This window comes from Oncorhynchus keta, chromosome 10, assembly GCF_023373465.1.
Source record: "Oncorhynchus keta strain PuntledgeMale-10-30-2019 chromosome 10, Oket_V2, whole genome shotgun sequence".
Taxonomy (NCBI): domain Eukaryota; kingdom Metazoa; phylum Chordata; class Actinopteri; order Salmoniformes; family Salmonidae; genus Oncorhynchus; species Oncorhynchus keta.
This window is the reverse complement of record NC_068430.1, coordinates 68,020,515-68,038,000: the sequence shown is the minus strand read 5'-3', so window position 1 is coordinate 68,038,000 and position 17,486 is coordinate 68,020,515. Positions and strand designations below refer to the sequence as shown.

Sequence of the window (17,486 nt, the reverse complement as noted above, 5' to 3'; positions counted from 1 at the left end):
CTGCTGCTGGAAAATGCAGATCTATGTCTATGTCTTGCCCAGGCCCGCCTCCATGAAGTCAGTTTAATGGAACGCAACAGTACACATGAAAACCGATGGACTAGAGTCAATTATTAATCAGAGAGAATTGGTATCAGTTTCAAGGTAACGTAAACATCTTCACCTGGTGGTTGATTATGATCATTTTGGAGAAACATTTCAAAACATTTTGTGTTTTTCAAGGGGCAGCAATTGTCTTATATTTATATAGTGATCGTTTCAGTTCACATTTGACTGCTATCATGTTGCTGGTGATGGCGTTACATATCGACTGAGAAATCTGTTGTTGTATTGAGGTAACTTGAGGTGAATGCCGTCCACAGCAAGACTACACCTCCCACAATTCCTTCCAACCCTTCTACAGTATCTGTTCCTTCTTGCTTAAGTGCATACTTGGCAGTTGGCACTGTAGATACAGATATGATTGACCTCTCTCTATGCCAGCCTGCATGGAACTAGTCAGGGCTCTTTCATCTCTTTCTGTTGTTGTTGATTTTTGCTCAGCTCTACTATGGTGGCTTGAGATGTTTGTGTGTAAAGTTATGACTATTTGCCAATTCTAACCAAATTGAGACATGTTATTTCGTAGTGTAAGAGGCCAAGATGAGAGAGGACTCCTGTCTGTATATGAAGTGATTGTCAAGTGATTTGATAATAGGTACAAAAAAAAGACAATATAATATTGTAATAAAACTATAATCTATTAATGCATCAACTGCACTTGTAGGCTGTTTATTGTTAATCTATTAATGGATTAAGCATTAACCTCACTTGTAGGCTATTTATTGTTAATCTATTAATGCATCAACTGCACTTGTAGGCTGTTTATTGTTAATCTATTAATGGATTAAGCATTAACCTCACTTGTAGGCTGTTTATTGTTAATCAGCATCACTTTAGGCTATTTATTGTTTAATGCTTTTGGTTTAATGATGATCTTTTTTATTTAATTTGTTTTAAGCTAAATTGTAATAGTAGGTTTTATGTCCATTTTGACAGGAGCTCGAAGGCAGTCCACCTTCCCATTAATGAGTATGTCCTTCAATATTCAGTATATGTCATTTTAATTGGTCACTTTGAGTTTATGGTTTCCCATCTTTCCTAGACAGTTCACAGAAGTCACTGTAAAAGCAATACAACACATGTCTGCTTGAGGCCTATGTACCTTACCCCATATGTACCGTACCCCATATGTACCTTACCCCATATGTACCTCACCCCATATGTACCTCACCCCATATGTACCTTACCCCATATGTAACTTAATCCATATGTACCTTGCCCCATATGTACCTTGCCCCGTATGTAACCTTCCCCATATGTACCTTACCCCATATGTAACTTACCCCATATGTAACTTACCCCATATGTATCTTACCCCATATGTAACTTACCCCATATGTAACTTACCCCATATGTACCTTACCCCATATGTACCTTGCCCTATTTTGTATGTTTTTATATGTGACTTTGTTTATTATTAATGATATCATTGAGATGAAAGCTTTTTTACTTTGTCCAGATAAAACATGTATCTGGGTATATTTCGCACTGTGAAATTCCTGTTCAAATGACGCACCTTGATACTGTTCATTAAACACAGGGCAGTGAGAAAGATGTTACACGGAAGGTTTTGTAAATATTTTCAATTGTTGTTTTTAAATACTACAATCTTTAAACAAATGAAAATCATAATTGATGGGGAGGCTAATCTGCATTCTTTCATGTTCCAAGATGTAAACTGTTTTCATAAGTTTTAAGGAACCAAAAGCTGGAAACCCATTGTGAGGAAAATGTATGTAATTACTGCACAAAGAAAGAAAATAATCTTTATCATTATTTATTATATAAGTAGTTACAGTACCTGAAGACTGTATTTTTTTGCCGAGCGACAGTTCATTAGTACACAGCAGCAAAACAATTCCCAATCGGCTTTCATTTGGTCCCTTGTGAATAAACCCTGGATTGATTGAACTGAAGTTAGACATGTGACACTGAACAGAAGCAACATGTCCACTAGAGGGAATTCTCCCCTCTCATTCAAATTCTGATGCAAAGCGTGAGAAGAGCTATGAGCTGAGTTTGATTAAAGCTAACAGCTAACATTGAGAAAAATCGACATCTGGAAGGTGAATAACATGAACACAACATGATGTAACTTTGATATGCTTTTCTAACATGGCTGTTGTAATGTGAATGCAGTGAAGTTCATTTACAGTTGGATATGTTGTTGTGGTTCTATAACAATACAATCCATCTAAACTCTCCACTCTACTCTCAACTCTCCACTTACCATATTTTTTGACTAACACAATAAACCATTGCAATTATAATAACATATATATAGCATTTGATTCAATTAAGAATTCTAAATTAGACTGAAGTAATACATGAAGGTGTGGTTGACTGTGAGGGACTGTGATGTCAGATGTATCCTATTTCCTGTTCTTTATAAGTAGATGTCAGACAGAGACAGACAGCAGTACACAGCCAGCTGTGGTGATATGATGTACCTGCTGAGGTGTTTGCTGTTGTTCTACTTCTCATTCAACGAATTGACCACAGCAGCAGGTAAGGCAAGCTGTTTATTCCCAGCCAATCAAGATTGATTCTGTGTAAAATCATGTTAACTCATTAAAGTGAGGATTCTGAGTCCTGCAAATGTTTCATTTTGTGTGTCCAACATTTTTGAGTTTTCTCCACATGTCAAGTATACTATATGGATTTGTTTGTTGTCTCAAACCACAACCAAGTTAGCGTGGTACTACATCCTATCCCTTGATCATTGCCTGCAGTTTTGCATCTGTAAGCCTATTTCATGCATCTTTCTGTAAAAGGTCCTTTCAGTAGTCCTCACAAGGGAGGAAAAAATGGCTTATTCTCCCATTGCAGCTGTTTATCCCTATTCTTCAGCTATATTGACTCCAGAAGCAACAAGTACAGTGCCTTGCGAAAGTATTCGGCCCCCTTGAACTTTGTGACCTTTTGCCACATTTCAGGCTTTAAACATAAAGATATAAAACTGTATTTTTTTGTGAAGAATCAACAACAAGTGGGACACAATCATGAAGTGGAACGACATTTATTGGATATTTCAAACTTTTTTAACAAATCAAAAACTGAAAAATTGGGCGTGCAAAATTATTCAGCCCCCTTAAGTTAATACTTTGTAGCGCCACCTTTTGCTGCGATTACAGCTGTAAGTCGCTTGGGGTATGTCTCTATCAGTTTTGCACATGGAGAGACTGAAAAATGTTCACATTCCTCCTTGCAAAACAGCTCGAGCTCAGTGATGTTGGATGGAGAGCATCTGTGAACAGCAGTTTTCAGTTCTTTCCACAGATTCTCGATTGGATTCAGGTCTGGACTTTGACTTGGCCATTCTAACACCTGGATATGTTTATTTTTGAACCATTCCATTGTAGATTTTGCTTTATGTTTTGGATCATTGTCTTGTTGGAAGACAAATCTCCGTCCCAGTCTCAGGTCTTTTGCAGACTCCATCAGGTTTTCTTCCAGAATGGTCCTGTATTTGGCTCCATCCATCTTCCCATCAATTTTAACCATCTTCCCTGTCCCTGCTGAAGAAAAGCAGGCCCAAACCATGATGCTGCCACCACCATGTTTGACAGTGGGGATGGTGTGTTCAGGGTGATGAGCTGTGTTGCTTTTACGCCAAACATAACGTTTTGCATTGTTACCAAATTTAAATGTTGGTTTCATCTGACCAGAGCACCTTCTTCCACATGTTTGGTGTGTCTCCCAGGTGGCTTGTGGCAAACTTTAAACAACACTTTTTATGGATATCTTTAAGAAATGGCTTTCTTCTTGCCACTCTTCCATAAAGGCCAGATTTGTGCAATATACGACTGATTGTTGTCCTATGGACAGAGTCTCCCACCTCAGCTGTAGATCTCTGCAGTTCATCCAGAGTGATCATGGGCCTCTTGGCTGCATCTCTGATCAGTCTTCTCCTTGTATGAGCTGAAAGTTTAGAGGGACGGCCAGGTCTTGGTAGATTTGCAGAGGTCTGATACTCCTTCCATTTCAATATTATCGCTTGCACAGTGCTCCTTGGGATGTTTAAAGCTTGGGAAATCTTTTTGTATCCAAATCCGGCTTTAAACTTCTTCACAACAGTATCTCGGACCTGCCTGGTGTGTTCCTTATTCTTCGTGATGCTCTCTGCGCTTTTAACGGACCTCTGAGACTATCACAGTGCAGGTGCATTTATACAGAGACTTGATTACACACAGATGGATTGTATTTATCATCATTAGTCATTTAGGTCAACATTGGATCATTCAGAGATCCTCACTGAACTTCTGGAGAGAGTTTGCTGCACTGAAAGTAAAGGGGCTGAATAATTTTGCACGCTTTTGATTTGTTAAAAAAGTTTGAAATATCCAACAAATGTTGTTCCACTTCACGATTGTGTCCCACTTGTTGTTGATTCTTCACAAAAAAATACAGTTTTATATCTTTATGTTTGAAGCCTGAAATGTGGCAAAAGGTTGCAAAGTTCAAGGGGGCCGAATACTTTCGCAAGGCACTGTATATTGTGGGTGAGAATAACTCCAACAGCTTTAGTGGCCACTTGAATTAATTTAACAGTGCTGTCATCTCCCACACATTGTTTCCTTAAAAACAGAATGTGTTTCCTTCAGTGTGAAAAAAAAGCATTTCACACTTGACTTCTCCCTCCCTTACTAGCTCTAACTTTGCTGATAGCGATATGCGTTATGTGGTTGACCCACCTAGCTAGAATACATTACCAAGGTTTGTGGACGCCTGCTCGTCAAACATCTCATTCCAAAATCATGAGCATTAATATGGAGTTGGTCCCCCCTTTGCTGCTCTAACAGCCTCCACTCTTCTGGGAAGGCTCTCCAGCAATGTTGGAACATTGTTGTGGGGACTTGCTTCCATTCAGCCACAAGAGCATTAGTGAGGTCGGGCACTGATGTTGGGCGATTAGGCATGGCTTGCAGTCGACATTCCAATTCATCCCAAAGGTGTTCAATGGGGTTGACGTCAGGGCTCTGTGCAGGCCAGTCAAGTTCTTCCACACCGATCTCAACAAAACATTTCTGTAATGACCTCGCTTTGTGTATGGGGGCATTGTCATGCTGAAACAGGAAAAGACCTTCCGCAAACTGTTGCCACAAAAGTTGGAAGCACAGAATCGTCTAGAATGTCATTGTGTGCTGTAGCATTAAGATTTCCCTTCACTGGAACTAAGGGGCATATCCCGAACCATGAAAAACAACCCCAGAACATTATTCCTCCTCCAACAAACGTCATAGTTGGCACTATGCATTAATTCAGGTAGCGTTCTCCTGGCATTCGCCAAACCCAGATTCGTCCATCAGACTGCCAGATTGTGAAGCATGATTTATCACTCCAGAGAGCGCGTTTCCACTGCTCCAGAGTCCAATGCCGGTGAGCTTTACACCACTCCAGCCACAGCTTGGCATTGTGCATGGTGATCTTAGGCTTGTGTGCGGCTGCTTGGCCATGGAAACCCATTTCATGAATTTCCTGACAAACAGTTATTGTGCTGACATTGCTTCCAGATGCAGTTTGGAACTCGGTAGTGAGTGTTGCAACCAAGGACAGACGATTTTGTGTGTCCTACCACTTCGAGGCTGAGCCGTTGTTGCTCCTAGACGTTTCCACTTCACAATAACAGCACTTACAGTTGACCGGTGCAGCTGTAGCAGGGCAGAAATTTGATGAACTGACTTATTGGAAAGGTGGCATTCTATGACGGTGCCAAGTTGAAAGCCACCGGGTTCTTCAGTAAGGTCATTCTACTGCCAATGTTTGTCTATGGAGATTGCATGGGTGTGTGTTAAATTTTATACACCTGTCTTCAACGGGTGTGGCTGAAATAGCCGAATCCACTCATTTGAAGGGGTGTCCACATACTTTTGTACATGTAGTGCATCTTAAGATGAACACTTAAGTCGCTTTGGATAAGTGTGTCTGCTAAATGACTAAAATGTAAATGCTCTTTTGTCTATTTGCATAATGTTCACATTTTATTGTGTTTGCCTGCCAAAGAAATAGTTAAAACAGGTATGTTGACAATCCAGGTGGGAGGTGACAAATAGATAGGCAACTGCCCCCTATTAAGCTATGTTAGGCCCTCATTCACTATGCACTTACACTGAACAAAAATATAAATGCAACATGTAAAGTGTTGGTCCCATGTCTCATGAGCTGAAATAAAGATCCCAGAAATGTTCCATGCGCACAATATTTTCTCAAATGTTGTGCACTAATTTGTTTACATCCCTGTTAATTAGTATTTCTCTTTTGCCAATATAATCCATCCACCTGAGAGGTGTGGCATATCAAGAAGCTGGTTAAACAGCATGATCATTACACAGGTGCACCTTGTGATGGGTACACTAAAAGGCCACTTTAAAATGTGCAGTTTTATCATACCACGCAATGCCACAGATGTCTCAAGTTTTGAGGGAGCGTGCAATTGGCATGCAATTGGCACCTTTATTTAACCAGGTAGGCTAGTTGAGAACAAGTTCTCATTTACAACTGCGACCTGGCCAAGATAAAGCATAGCAGTGTGAACAGACAACAACACAGAGTTACACATGGAGTAAACAATAAACAAGTCAATAACACAGTGGAAAGAAAAAAAGAGTCTATATACATTGTGTGCAAAAGGCATGAGGAGGTAGGCGGATAATTACAATTTTGCAGATTAACACTGGAGTGATAAATGATCAGATGGTCATGTGCAGGTAGAGATACTGGTGTGCAAAAGAGCAGAAAAGGAAATAAATATAAACAGTATGGGGATGAGGTAGGTAAATTGGGTGGGCTATTTACCGATGGACTATGTACAGCTGCAGCAATCGGTTAGCTGCTCAGATAGCAGATGTTTGAAGTTGGTGAGGGAGATGAAAGTCTCCAACTTCAACAATTTTTGCAATTCGTTCCAGTCACAGGCAGCAGAGAACTGGAAGGAAAGGTGGCCAAATGAGGTGTTGGCTTTAGGGATGATCAGTGAGATACACCTGCTGGAGCGCATGCTACAGGTGGGTGTTGCCATCGTGACCAGTGAACTGAGATAAGGCGGAGCTTTACCTAGCATGGACTTGTAGATAACCTGGAGCCAGTGGGTCTGGCGACGAATATGTAGCGAGGACCTGCCGACTAGAGCATACAGGTCGCAGTGGTGGGTGGTATAAGGTGATTTGATAACAAAACGGATGGCACTGTGATAAACTGCATCCAGTTTGCTGAGTAGAGTATTGGAAGCTATTTTGTAGATGACATTGCCGAAGTCGAGGATCGGTACGATAGTCAGTTTTACGAGGGTAAGTTTGGCAGCTTGAGTGAAGGAGGCTTTGTTGCGGAATAGAAAGCCGACTCTAGATTTGATTTTAGATTGGAGATGTTTGATATGAATCTGGAAGGAGAGTTTACAGTCTAGCCAGACACCTAGGTACTTATAGATGTATACATAAACCACCTCCAGCGTCCTTTTAGGGAATTTGGCAGTACGTCCAATAGTGGCGGTGGGGTTATGGTATGGGCAGGCATAAGCTACGGACAATGAACATCCCTTTTATTTTTAAATGTATCTGTGACCAACAGATGCATCTGTATTACCAGTCATGTTAAAACCATAAATTAGGGCCTAATGAGTGATAGGCAGTCTATAGACCTACCTCACGCAGTCTAGAGACTTATCTCAAACTGCTGTGACAAGTGTTGTCATTGTACATTTCTCTCTTCCTACTCAGGAATCCAAAGATGACTTCAGCTACCAGTTTTCTGTTTTTTGCGATCCATTTAGCCTGTATCAGCACTGGAAATTCTTCTGAGAGTAAGTTGTGCCATAAATTCCATAATCATTATTATAAAATGTTATATACATAAATACAACAATTTATTTAATGTTTTCAGCAGATTATTAACATTGTGGTTTGGAAGAACTGTATATTATTTTTTACTAAAAGTTCAATAAGATTGGTGACATTATGATAAACCTGACTACTATAACAATAATTATCTTCTGTATTTATGTGGTCTTTTTCTCTGAAATGATATTTTACTTACAGCATTTGTCAAACTGGAGTGTGAAGAAGAATACCATGGGGTTTATGGTCAGCAGTCATTGCTGCAGTGTATTGTCAAAGCTGTTCAGAACGTGACCATCTTGACGGTGACCTGGAAGAGGGTGGGAGGTGATGGTGATGCACCTTTGTTGGAATACCATAAACATGCAAATGCCTCAACCCTCGGGTTTAAATTTGCTGAGCCATCCTGGAACAAGGATAATATGAATGTGTCCTTGTGGTTGACAAATACCAAGATGGCCGACAAGGGGGAGTATGAATGCATGGTGAGAACAGACAGTGGTGATGCTACAGCTACAATCAGCCTCAGTGTCACAGGTGAGTCCTATACTGTCTACAGTTCAACCAAGTGTGATTATAAAAGCACCTTTCAACACAGGTCCATGAAAGGAAAAAACTGGAACATGTGAGATATTCAGCCACACTTTAAGGGCAATAGAAGAATACAATACAATACAACACTTAATTTTTTTAAATGCGTCTCAGCACATAGCCTTCATCAGGGTGTTATGATGCCCACATGTTGAAATTAAGTTCTATTCAACTTCCATTGTTGTCACACACACACACACACACACACACACACACACACACACACACACACACACACACACACACACACACACACACACACACACACACACACACACACACACACACACACACACACACACGCACGCACGCACGCACACACACACACACCTGCCCATACAGGTATGATAAAAGGTTGATAAGGATGTTTAATCTGAAATGTGTTCAGGGGGAATTCAGATCTATTGTGAGGGAGAGAGAGATTGGACAGCACAGCAGGAGCCAGAGTTACTTGACAGTGCTCAAATGGCACAGAGTAGTACCAGTGGGAATGTCCACAACTAGCCTCCATAATGCCATTCTACCCACGTCACGCAATCAATGTTTACAAATAATGTACACAGACTCAATTAGAACATGTGAGTGAAGAAAGGTAATTCCAGTTTATTAAAATCACTCCTCCAGTAATCTCATTCCAAGTTATAACCCTTTGATGGGTGTTGAAAATGTGCCAAGTCTGTCTTAACGATGTTTACCCGCTGACGTTGTTGCGAACTGCACCCACATGTACAGTTGAAGTCAGATGTTTACATACACTTAGGGTGGAGTCATTAAAAATAGTTTTCAACCACTCCACACATTTCTTGTTAACAAACTATAGTTTTGGCAAGTTGGTTACGACATCTACTTTGTGCATGACACAAGTCATTTTTCCAACAATTGTTTACAGACAGATTATTTCATTTATAATTCACTGTATCACAATTCCAGTGGGTCAGACGTTTACAAGTTGACTGTGCCTTTAAACAGCTTGGAAAATTCCAGGAAATGATGTCATGGTATTAGAAGCTTCTGATAGGCTCAAATTGACATCATTTGAGTCAATTAGAGGTGTACCTGTGGATGCATTTCAAGGCCTACCTTCAAACTCAGTGCCTCTTTGCTTGACATCATAGGAAAATCAAAAGAAATCAGCCAAGACCTCAGACCTCCACAAGTCTGGTTCATCCTTGGGAGCAATTTCCAAACACTTGAAGGTACCACGATCATCTGTACAAACAATCGTACTCAAGTACGATTGTAAGTCGCTCTGGATAAGAGCGTCTGCTAAATGACTTAAATGTAATGTAAATGTAAGTATAAACACAATGGGACCATGCAGCCGTCATACCGCTCAGGAAGGAGACTCGTTCTGTCTCCTAGAGATGAATGTATTTTGGTGCGAAAAGTGAAAATCAATCCCAGAACAACAGTAAAGGACCTTGTGAAGATGCTGGAGGAAACAGGTACAAAAGTATCTATATACACAGTAAAACGAGTCCTATCTCAACATAACCTAAAAGGCCGCTCAGCAAGGAAGAAGCCACTGCTCCAAAACCGCCATTAAAAAAGCCAGACTACGGTTTGCAACTGCACATGGGGACAAAGATCAATATTTTTGGAGAAATGTCCTCTGGTCTGATGAAACATAAATAGAACTGTTTGGCCATAATGACCATTGTTATGTTTGGAGGAAAAAGGTGGTGGCTTGCAAGCCGAAGAACACCATCCCAACCGTGAAGCACGGGGGTGGCAGCATCATGTTGTGAGGGTGCATTGCTGCAGGAGGGACTGGTGCACTTCACAATATAGATGGCTTCATGAGGATGGAATATTATGTGGATAGATTGAAGTAATATCTCAAGACATCAGTCAGGAAGTTAAAGCTTGGTTGCCAATGGGTCTTCCAAATGAACAATGACCCCAAGCATACTTCCAAAGTTGTTGCAAAATGGCTTAAGGACAACAAAGTCAAGGTATTGGAGTGGCCATCACAAAGCCCTGACCTCAATCCCATAGAAAATGTGTGGGCAGGACTGAAAAAGTGTGTGCGAGCAAGGAGGCCGACAAACCTGACTCAGTTACACCAGCTCTGTCAGGAGGAATAGGCCAGAATTCACTCAACTTATTGTGGGAAGCTTGTGGAAGGCTTCCTGAAATGTTTGACCCAAGTTAAACAATTTAAAGGCAAATACTAATTGAGTGTATGTAAACTTCTGACCCACTGGGAATGTGATGATAGAAATAAAAGCTGAAATGAATCATTCTCTCTACTATTATTCTGACATTTCACATAATAAAGTGGTGATCCTAACAGACATAAGATAGGACATTTTTACTAGTATTAAATGTCAGGAATTGTGAAAAACTGAGTTTTAAATGTATTTGGCTAAGGTGTATGAACTTTCAACTTCAACTGTATGTAATATAATGTATCTTTCTCTCTCTTGTCCAGCTATGTACAAATCACCAACCATGAGTTCCAGTCCTGAGAACTGCATAAAACAGAACACAGACGTGACCATTTTCTGCAACTCTACAGGCGGGCACCAGACAGGGTTGATCTGGTGGTTTGACGAGTTTGGCGCAAACTGCACAGGCAGTGCTGAACTCGTGGCCAAAAAGACAGACGACACACTGTTTAGCCTCTCCAGTAAATTGACAGTTCTGAAGGCTACATACAGTGGTTCCACAAACTACTCATGCACAGTGCACAACACCAATGGAGTCCAGGAGGGGAAGGCATCATTTGAGATCCCGTTTGTATGTTCAGCAGGTATGTTCTGCCATCGTGGTCGGTATACACAGTGTCTATGAATGTTTGTGATGTCATCCTTTTTGAAAGCTGGGCCAAATCCAAAACATGCCAGTCTCCCTTATTCACTCATCCTAACCCTGATCATTGTAAACAGTTCAGCCTCAATCTAGCCTACTTTTATTAGCATAGGCCTTTTTAACAACGTCTTTATCATGTGTGAGCACAATAAATCAGCCTCATAATGAGAGAGCATGTCACTGAGGGGTGGAGTAGATCAGGCCATAACATGCTCCCAAATCTGACTGAACATCTTCCTTGAAATTGAAAAAAAGAAAATGAATGTCTTGGTTTGTCTAAGAAACATTCCATTGCATGTTTCAGTATGATCCCAGAAGATCTTCAATGTTTGCTCAACCCAGTCTGCGTGTCATCTGGTGAGCTTCGAAGAAATAGTGGAGTTGTAAAATACCTGCACTAGTTGCTAATTAGAGCTCATCGTCTCCAAAATGTCTCTAATGCTCCATCTTATCACGATTCAGTGCAGTCATAATACCTTCTTATCAGAACATTCCTTCTCTGCAGTTGTTTCTCACCTCTCGCAGCCATTTTGAATGTTTTTTCTGACCTGCCTGGCTGGGAATTTCCAAACACAAATTATCCATCTAATGCGAAAACGAATTAGTCTTAGCAATGGGGAGTAAATTAAGATTATATTTAGATTAGAAAAGAGCTCTAGTCTGTTTATTTTAAGATATCAAAATAATCAAATATTACTCTGCAGGAAATGAAGTTGACCTGATGCTGACTTTGACCAATCATAATTGACCTTTTCCTCTGGATTTTATATTTTAGAATAATATTGGAACTTCTTTTTAGTTGAAATGACATTGAACTTTGGTTGCCTGAATCCAGGTCTGCTGGATTAGATTTGTAAAAAATAATCAGATTTAATTTGTTCTCAATCATGGACTTTGTGCATCTATGTCTGGTCACAGAGTAGCACTACCTGTATTTAATTCAAATATATGTGAATTTCCTATTTAATTTGCTAATTGTTTATTTTCCACCTGCATTTGAAGGTTCAAAAGATGATTTTGCTTCTGACTCCACTACCCAGTGGCTTGCCCCAGTTGGGGTCATAGGATCTCTGGTCATTGGACTCCTTGCTGCGCTGCTGATATTTAAAAGGCGCTCTGTCCAACGTAAGTACAGGAATTGTCATACAGTACAGACTGATGACAGCTCTCAGACGGTGCTTACATGGGCCTGGCTGATATATGTGATCTCTCTGTGTGTGTAACTGCTCTATGAACAGATATCATTGCATGAAGCTTTGTTGAGTATCATGGATCTCTGCTTGGCGTGCTAAATTAACCTGTATAGTGGGTCTGCATGCTTTAGCAGTTGACAGCCACCCATTTTGGCTCTGAATAGGTATGATTACCTTAAAGTTACACTGCCAAGAACCTCAGTAGTCAAACAACATAGTGAAAATACCCAGGCTCAGCCAGTCGTCATGTACAGTAGTTAAACATCAGACATCTTTACTATACGATCAGTGGCTTTCAGCCATGTGTGGCTTAGGCTTATATTAACCATGAAAAACAGTGTATTTGATGCTCGAAGTCAATATTAATGGATTCAGCATGAACTGCACTAGTAGGCTATTTATTGTTCATCAACATCACTTTTGCTTTACTTATTAGCTTTTTTATGTATACTGTACGAAAATATAAACGCAACATGCAACAATTTCAACCATTTTACTGAGTTACAGTTCATATAACGAAATCAGTCAACTTAAATAAATAAATTAGACCCTAATCTAAGGATTTCACATGACTGGGCAGGGGTGCATCAATGGGTGAGCCTGGGAGGGCATAGGTCCACCCACTTCGGAGCCAGGACAGGCTAATTCATTTTCCCCCACGAAAGGGCTTTATTACAGACAGAAATACTCCTCAGTTTCATCAGCTGTCCGGTTGGTTGGTCTCAAATGATCCCGCAGGTGAAGAAGTCGGATGTGGAGGTCCTGGGCTGGCGTGGTCACATGTGGTCTGCGGTTGTGTGGCCGGTTGGACGTAATGCAAAATTCTCTAAAACGACATTGGTAGAGAAGTGAACATTAAATTATATGGCAACACCCCTGATGGACGTTCCTGCAGTGAACATGCCAAATGCACACTCACTCAAAACTTGAGACATCTGTGGCATTGTGATGTGTGACAAAATTGCACATTTTCGTGGCCTTTTATTGTCCCCGGCACAAGGTGCACCTGTGTAACGATGCTGTTTAATCAGCTTCTTGACAAGCCACACTTCTCAGGTGGATGGATTATTTTTGCAAAGGATAAATGTTCACTAACAGGGATGCATTTGTGCACAAAATTTGAGAGAAATATGTTTTTTGTGCATATGGAACATTTCTGCGATTTTTAATTCAGGACATTAAACATAGGACCAAGACTTTACATGTTGCATTTATATTTTTGTTCAGTATAGTTTGTTTTAAGCTAAATTGTAATAGTAGGTTTTATGTCATTTATTTTTTCACAGGGGCTCGAAGGCAGTCTACCTTCCCATTAATGAGTAAGTCCTTCAATATTCAGTATTTATTAAAAAAAAAAAAAACTTGTTTCCCATCTTTCCTAGACAGTTCACATAATTCCCTGTAAAAGCAATACACATACTTTATAATGACCAGCATCTTCATTTGGAAAACTTGATAATTATAACTCAACAAATTAAAATGATTACATTTTCCAAGGCAAAAACAATACTCCGTAATGCATTCACATAGCCTGAGTGCCAGTCTGTTTGGGCTATCATGCCAACCCCTTGTCACTCATTGTCATGCCTAACATCTTTGTCTTGACAATGAGATATGGAGTTGGCAAGAGTAGTACAAACAGATATTTGACCAGGCTAGCATTCACATGCTTTTGGTTTGTGAAACTAGTCACTCAGCCGGAACACTGTTCTCTCCCTTTGAATTGAATGACTTATTTGATTGAATGTAGGTCAAAGGGTAGTGTTTCTTCCGTCACAAGTGGAGTAGAAAATGGAGGCCGGATGATTACTAATTGTTTACCAAACCAGTTGGCGATGATGATGGCTCCACTTTTGTATTGTTCTCATGGGGAAATCTTAAGAAATGACTCACCCCTGTTCTAATTTTCGGGAGTTTAGCTGCATGGCTGTGGTGAAGGGAGATTATTTATTTGGGTCATACTAAACTCAGCAAAAAAAGAAAACGCCCTCTCACTGTCAACTGTTTATTTTCAGCAAACCTAACACGTGTAAATATTTGTATGAACATAAGATTTAACAACTGAGAAATAAACTGAACGAATTCCACAGACATGTGACTAACATACATTTAATAATGTGTCCCTGAACAAAAAGGGCGTCAAAATCAAAAGTAACAGTCAGTATCTGGTGTGGCCACCAGCTGCATGAAGTACTGCAGTGCATCTCCTCCTCATGTACTGCACCAGATTTGCCAGTTCTTGCTGTGAGATGTTACCCCACTCTTCCACCATGGCACCTGCAAGTTCCCGGATATTTCTGGGGGGAATGGCCCTAGCCCTCAATGTCCGATCCAACAGGTCCCAGATGTGCTCAATGGGATTGAGATCCGGGCTCTTTGCTGGCCACGGCAGAACACTGACATTCCTGTCTTGCAGGAAATCACGCACAGAACGAGCAGTATGGCTAGTGGCATTGTCATGCTGGAGGGTCATGTCAGGATGAGCCTGCAGGAAGGGTACCACATGAGGGAGGAGGATGTCTTCCCTGTAACGCACAGCGCTGAGATTTCCTGCAATGACGAGCTCAGTCCGAAGATGCTGTGACATGATGGACCCTCCACCTCCAAATCGATCCCGCTCCAGAGTACAGGCCTCGGTGTAACGCTCATTCCTTCAACGATAACCGTGAATCCGACCATCACTCCTGGTGAAACAAAACTGTGATTCGTCAGTGAAGGCCACTTTTTGCCAGTTCTGTCTGGTCCAGGGACGGTGGGTTTGTGCCCGTAGGCAAAGATGTTGCCGGTGATGTCTGGTGAGGACCTTCCTTACAACAGGCCTACAAGCCCTCAGTCCAGCCTCTTTCAGCCTATTGCGGACAGTCTGAGCACTGATGGAGGGATTGTGTGTTCCTGGTGGAACGCAGGCAGTTGTTTCCATCCTGTACCTGTCATGCATGTGCGATGTTTGGATGTACCGATCCTGTGCAGGTGTTTTTACACGTGGTCTGCCACTGCGAGAACGATCAGCTGTCCGTCCTTGCACTTTATTGCCCTGGCCACATCTGCAGTCCTCATACCTCCTTGCAGCATGCCTAAGGCACGTTCACGCAGATGAGCAGGGACCCTGGGCATCTTTCTTTTGGTGTTTTTCAGATTCAGTAGAAAGGCCTCTTTATAGTGTCCTAGGTTTTCATAACTGTGACCTTAATTGCCTACCGTCTGTAAGCTGTTAGTGTCTTAGCGACCGTTCTACAGGTGCATGTTTATTGTTTAAGCATGGGAAACAGTGTTTAAACCCTTAACAATGAAGATCTGTGAAGTTATTTGAATTAGAATTTTATGAATTATCTTTGAATGACAGTTTTTTTTTTGCAGAGTTTATTTTGTACTGCTGGGTGAAATATGGGCCTGTCTGCACTGTAAGGGAAGACCTGCTGTCTTGCAAGTAGGGCTGGGCGATCAAGTTTTTTCGATATATTCGAGTTTGTTTTAACGTGATATGGAAATTGTCTATCGCAAGTATTGAGGTTCTGTTATAATGTTGTAACGTTTGACAAATGCAGCTTCTCACTGTCTCTTCACTGTCAGGCCAATGTCGAATCATGTGCCAACGCGTGCAGCAATCACAACTGTAGACAGCCTTTCACAAATTGTAACCACGCTGACAAAGTGTGGCGGCGGTAAGAGTTCCACCAAAATGGAAAGTGGGGAAACCAACTCAGCCTCTCGTGAGGATGAAATCATCCCTGAAAAGGGCTGCAATGTTTTTTCAATAATATGGAAGTGGTTTGGGTTGAAGAGGTCTGTTGTTCAGCAAACGAATGTCTTGTGCAAAATGTGTCGAAAGACAATTGCTACGAAAAGCAGCAGTACAACCAACCCCTTCCATCACCTGCAACGGAAACACGCGGTGGAATGGGAGGAATTCGTGAGACTATGCAATGCCGATTCCAGTCGCCCAATTTCCAAAATGTCAGCTAAAAGACATACTACCATAGTCGCTTCCTTTTCAAACGTAATCCCTTATGACAAATGTTTGAGGTGGAAGGAGATGGCGGATGCAGTGACCTATTACATAGCTAAATATATAGTCTCAATCTTTACAGTAGAAAAGCCAGCATTTAAAAATCTGCTAGGTACAGGTGACCACAAATCAGCTGCCAAGCCGCAAGTATTTCACAGAAGAAGCCCTGCGGCGATTATACACTGCTACCCACGAAAGAGTCGCAGAGAACCTGGCTAGTGTTTCTTATTTTTCCTCCACAGCCCATCTATGGTCGAGCAGAACGTCAGAGCCATACCTAAATTTGACAGTCGACTACATAAATGAAGACTGGAAATTGTAAAACGTCTGCCTACAGACGTCTTACATTCCGATGATCATACGGGTGAAGTAATAGCCCAGGATCTCAAAGACTCTGGCATTGTGGAAGATGAGTGAAGACCAACAGGTGTGCATGACAACTGACAGCGGGAGCAACATGATAAAAGCATTGTGCTTGAACAACTGGACCCGCCTGCAGTGCTTTTGGGCACATGCTTCACCTCGCCATCGGTAAGTGTGACATTGGATCATTAAAGTGCATTCAAAAAAAGTTATGTTCAGGCCAACTGTAGGTTAATGTGTTAGCAGTTGTCATTCTGCCAATCCAATAGCAAATAACCACAGGCTGTTTTAATTACAACAGCAAATGAACTCAATTAATGCATTTTCAATCAAAATGATTATATAAATGACATGTTCAAACAGCGATCGGTCAAACATTCCTAAACGATAGAATAGACGTGTGGATGTGTGTTCATTTGTTTTGCACAAATAGGCCTTGAGGCCTTGTATATATTTTTTATTTTAATAAAGAAAATTCTGTTTAGAATTAAGTCTTGTCCTTTTTTAATTTGTTTATAGAAAAACAAGAAATCGAGGTGTGTGTGTATATATATATATATATATATATCGTGAATCGTCCAAACC

General features: G+C 41.0%; 1 protein-coding gene across 2 annotated transcripts; it reads left to right on the top strand.

Moving 5' to 3' along the window:
* The first annotated feature begins 67 nt into the window (after window positions 1-67).
* LOC118389296 (uncharacterized) lies at window positions 68-16,897 on the top strand. Of its 2 annotated transcripts, none has more exons than XM_035779207.2 (8): window positions 68-144; window positions 2,499-2,610; window positions 7,818-7,900; window positions 8,136-8,471; window positions 10,960-11,280; window positions 12,342-12,464; window positions 13,819-13,851; window positions 16,781-16,897. In XM_035779207.2, the coding sequence occupies exons 3-8, from the start codon at window positions 7,828-7,830 to the stop codon at window positions 16,858-16,860; spliced, it is 966 nt and encodes a 321-aa protein (XP_035635100.2). In that variant the 5' UTR covers window positions 68-144; window positions 2,499-2,610; window positions 7,818-7,827; the 3' UTR covers window positions 16,861-16,897. The 2 variants fall into 2 exon arrangements, with proteins under 2 accessions (XP_035635100.2, XP_052383737.1); XM_052527777.1 differs by lacking the exon at window positions 68-144 and adding an exon at window positions 1,079-2,168.
* Window positions 16,898-17,486: the final 589 nt, after the last annotated feature.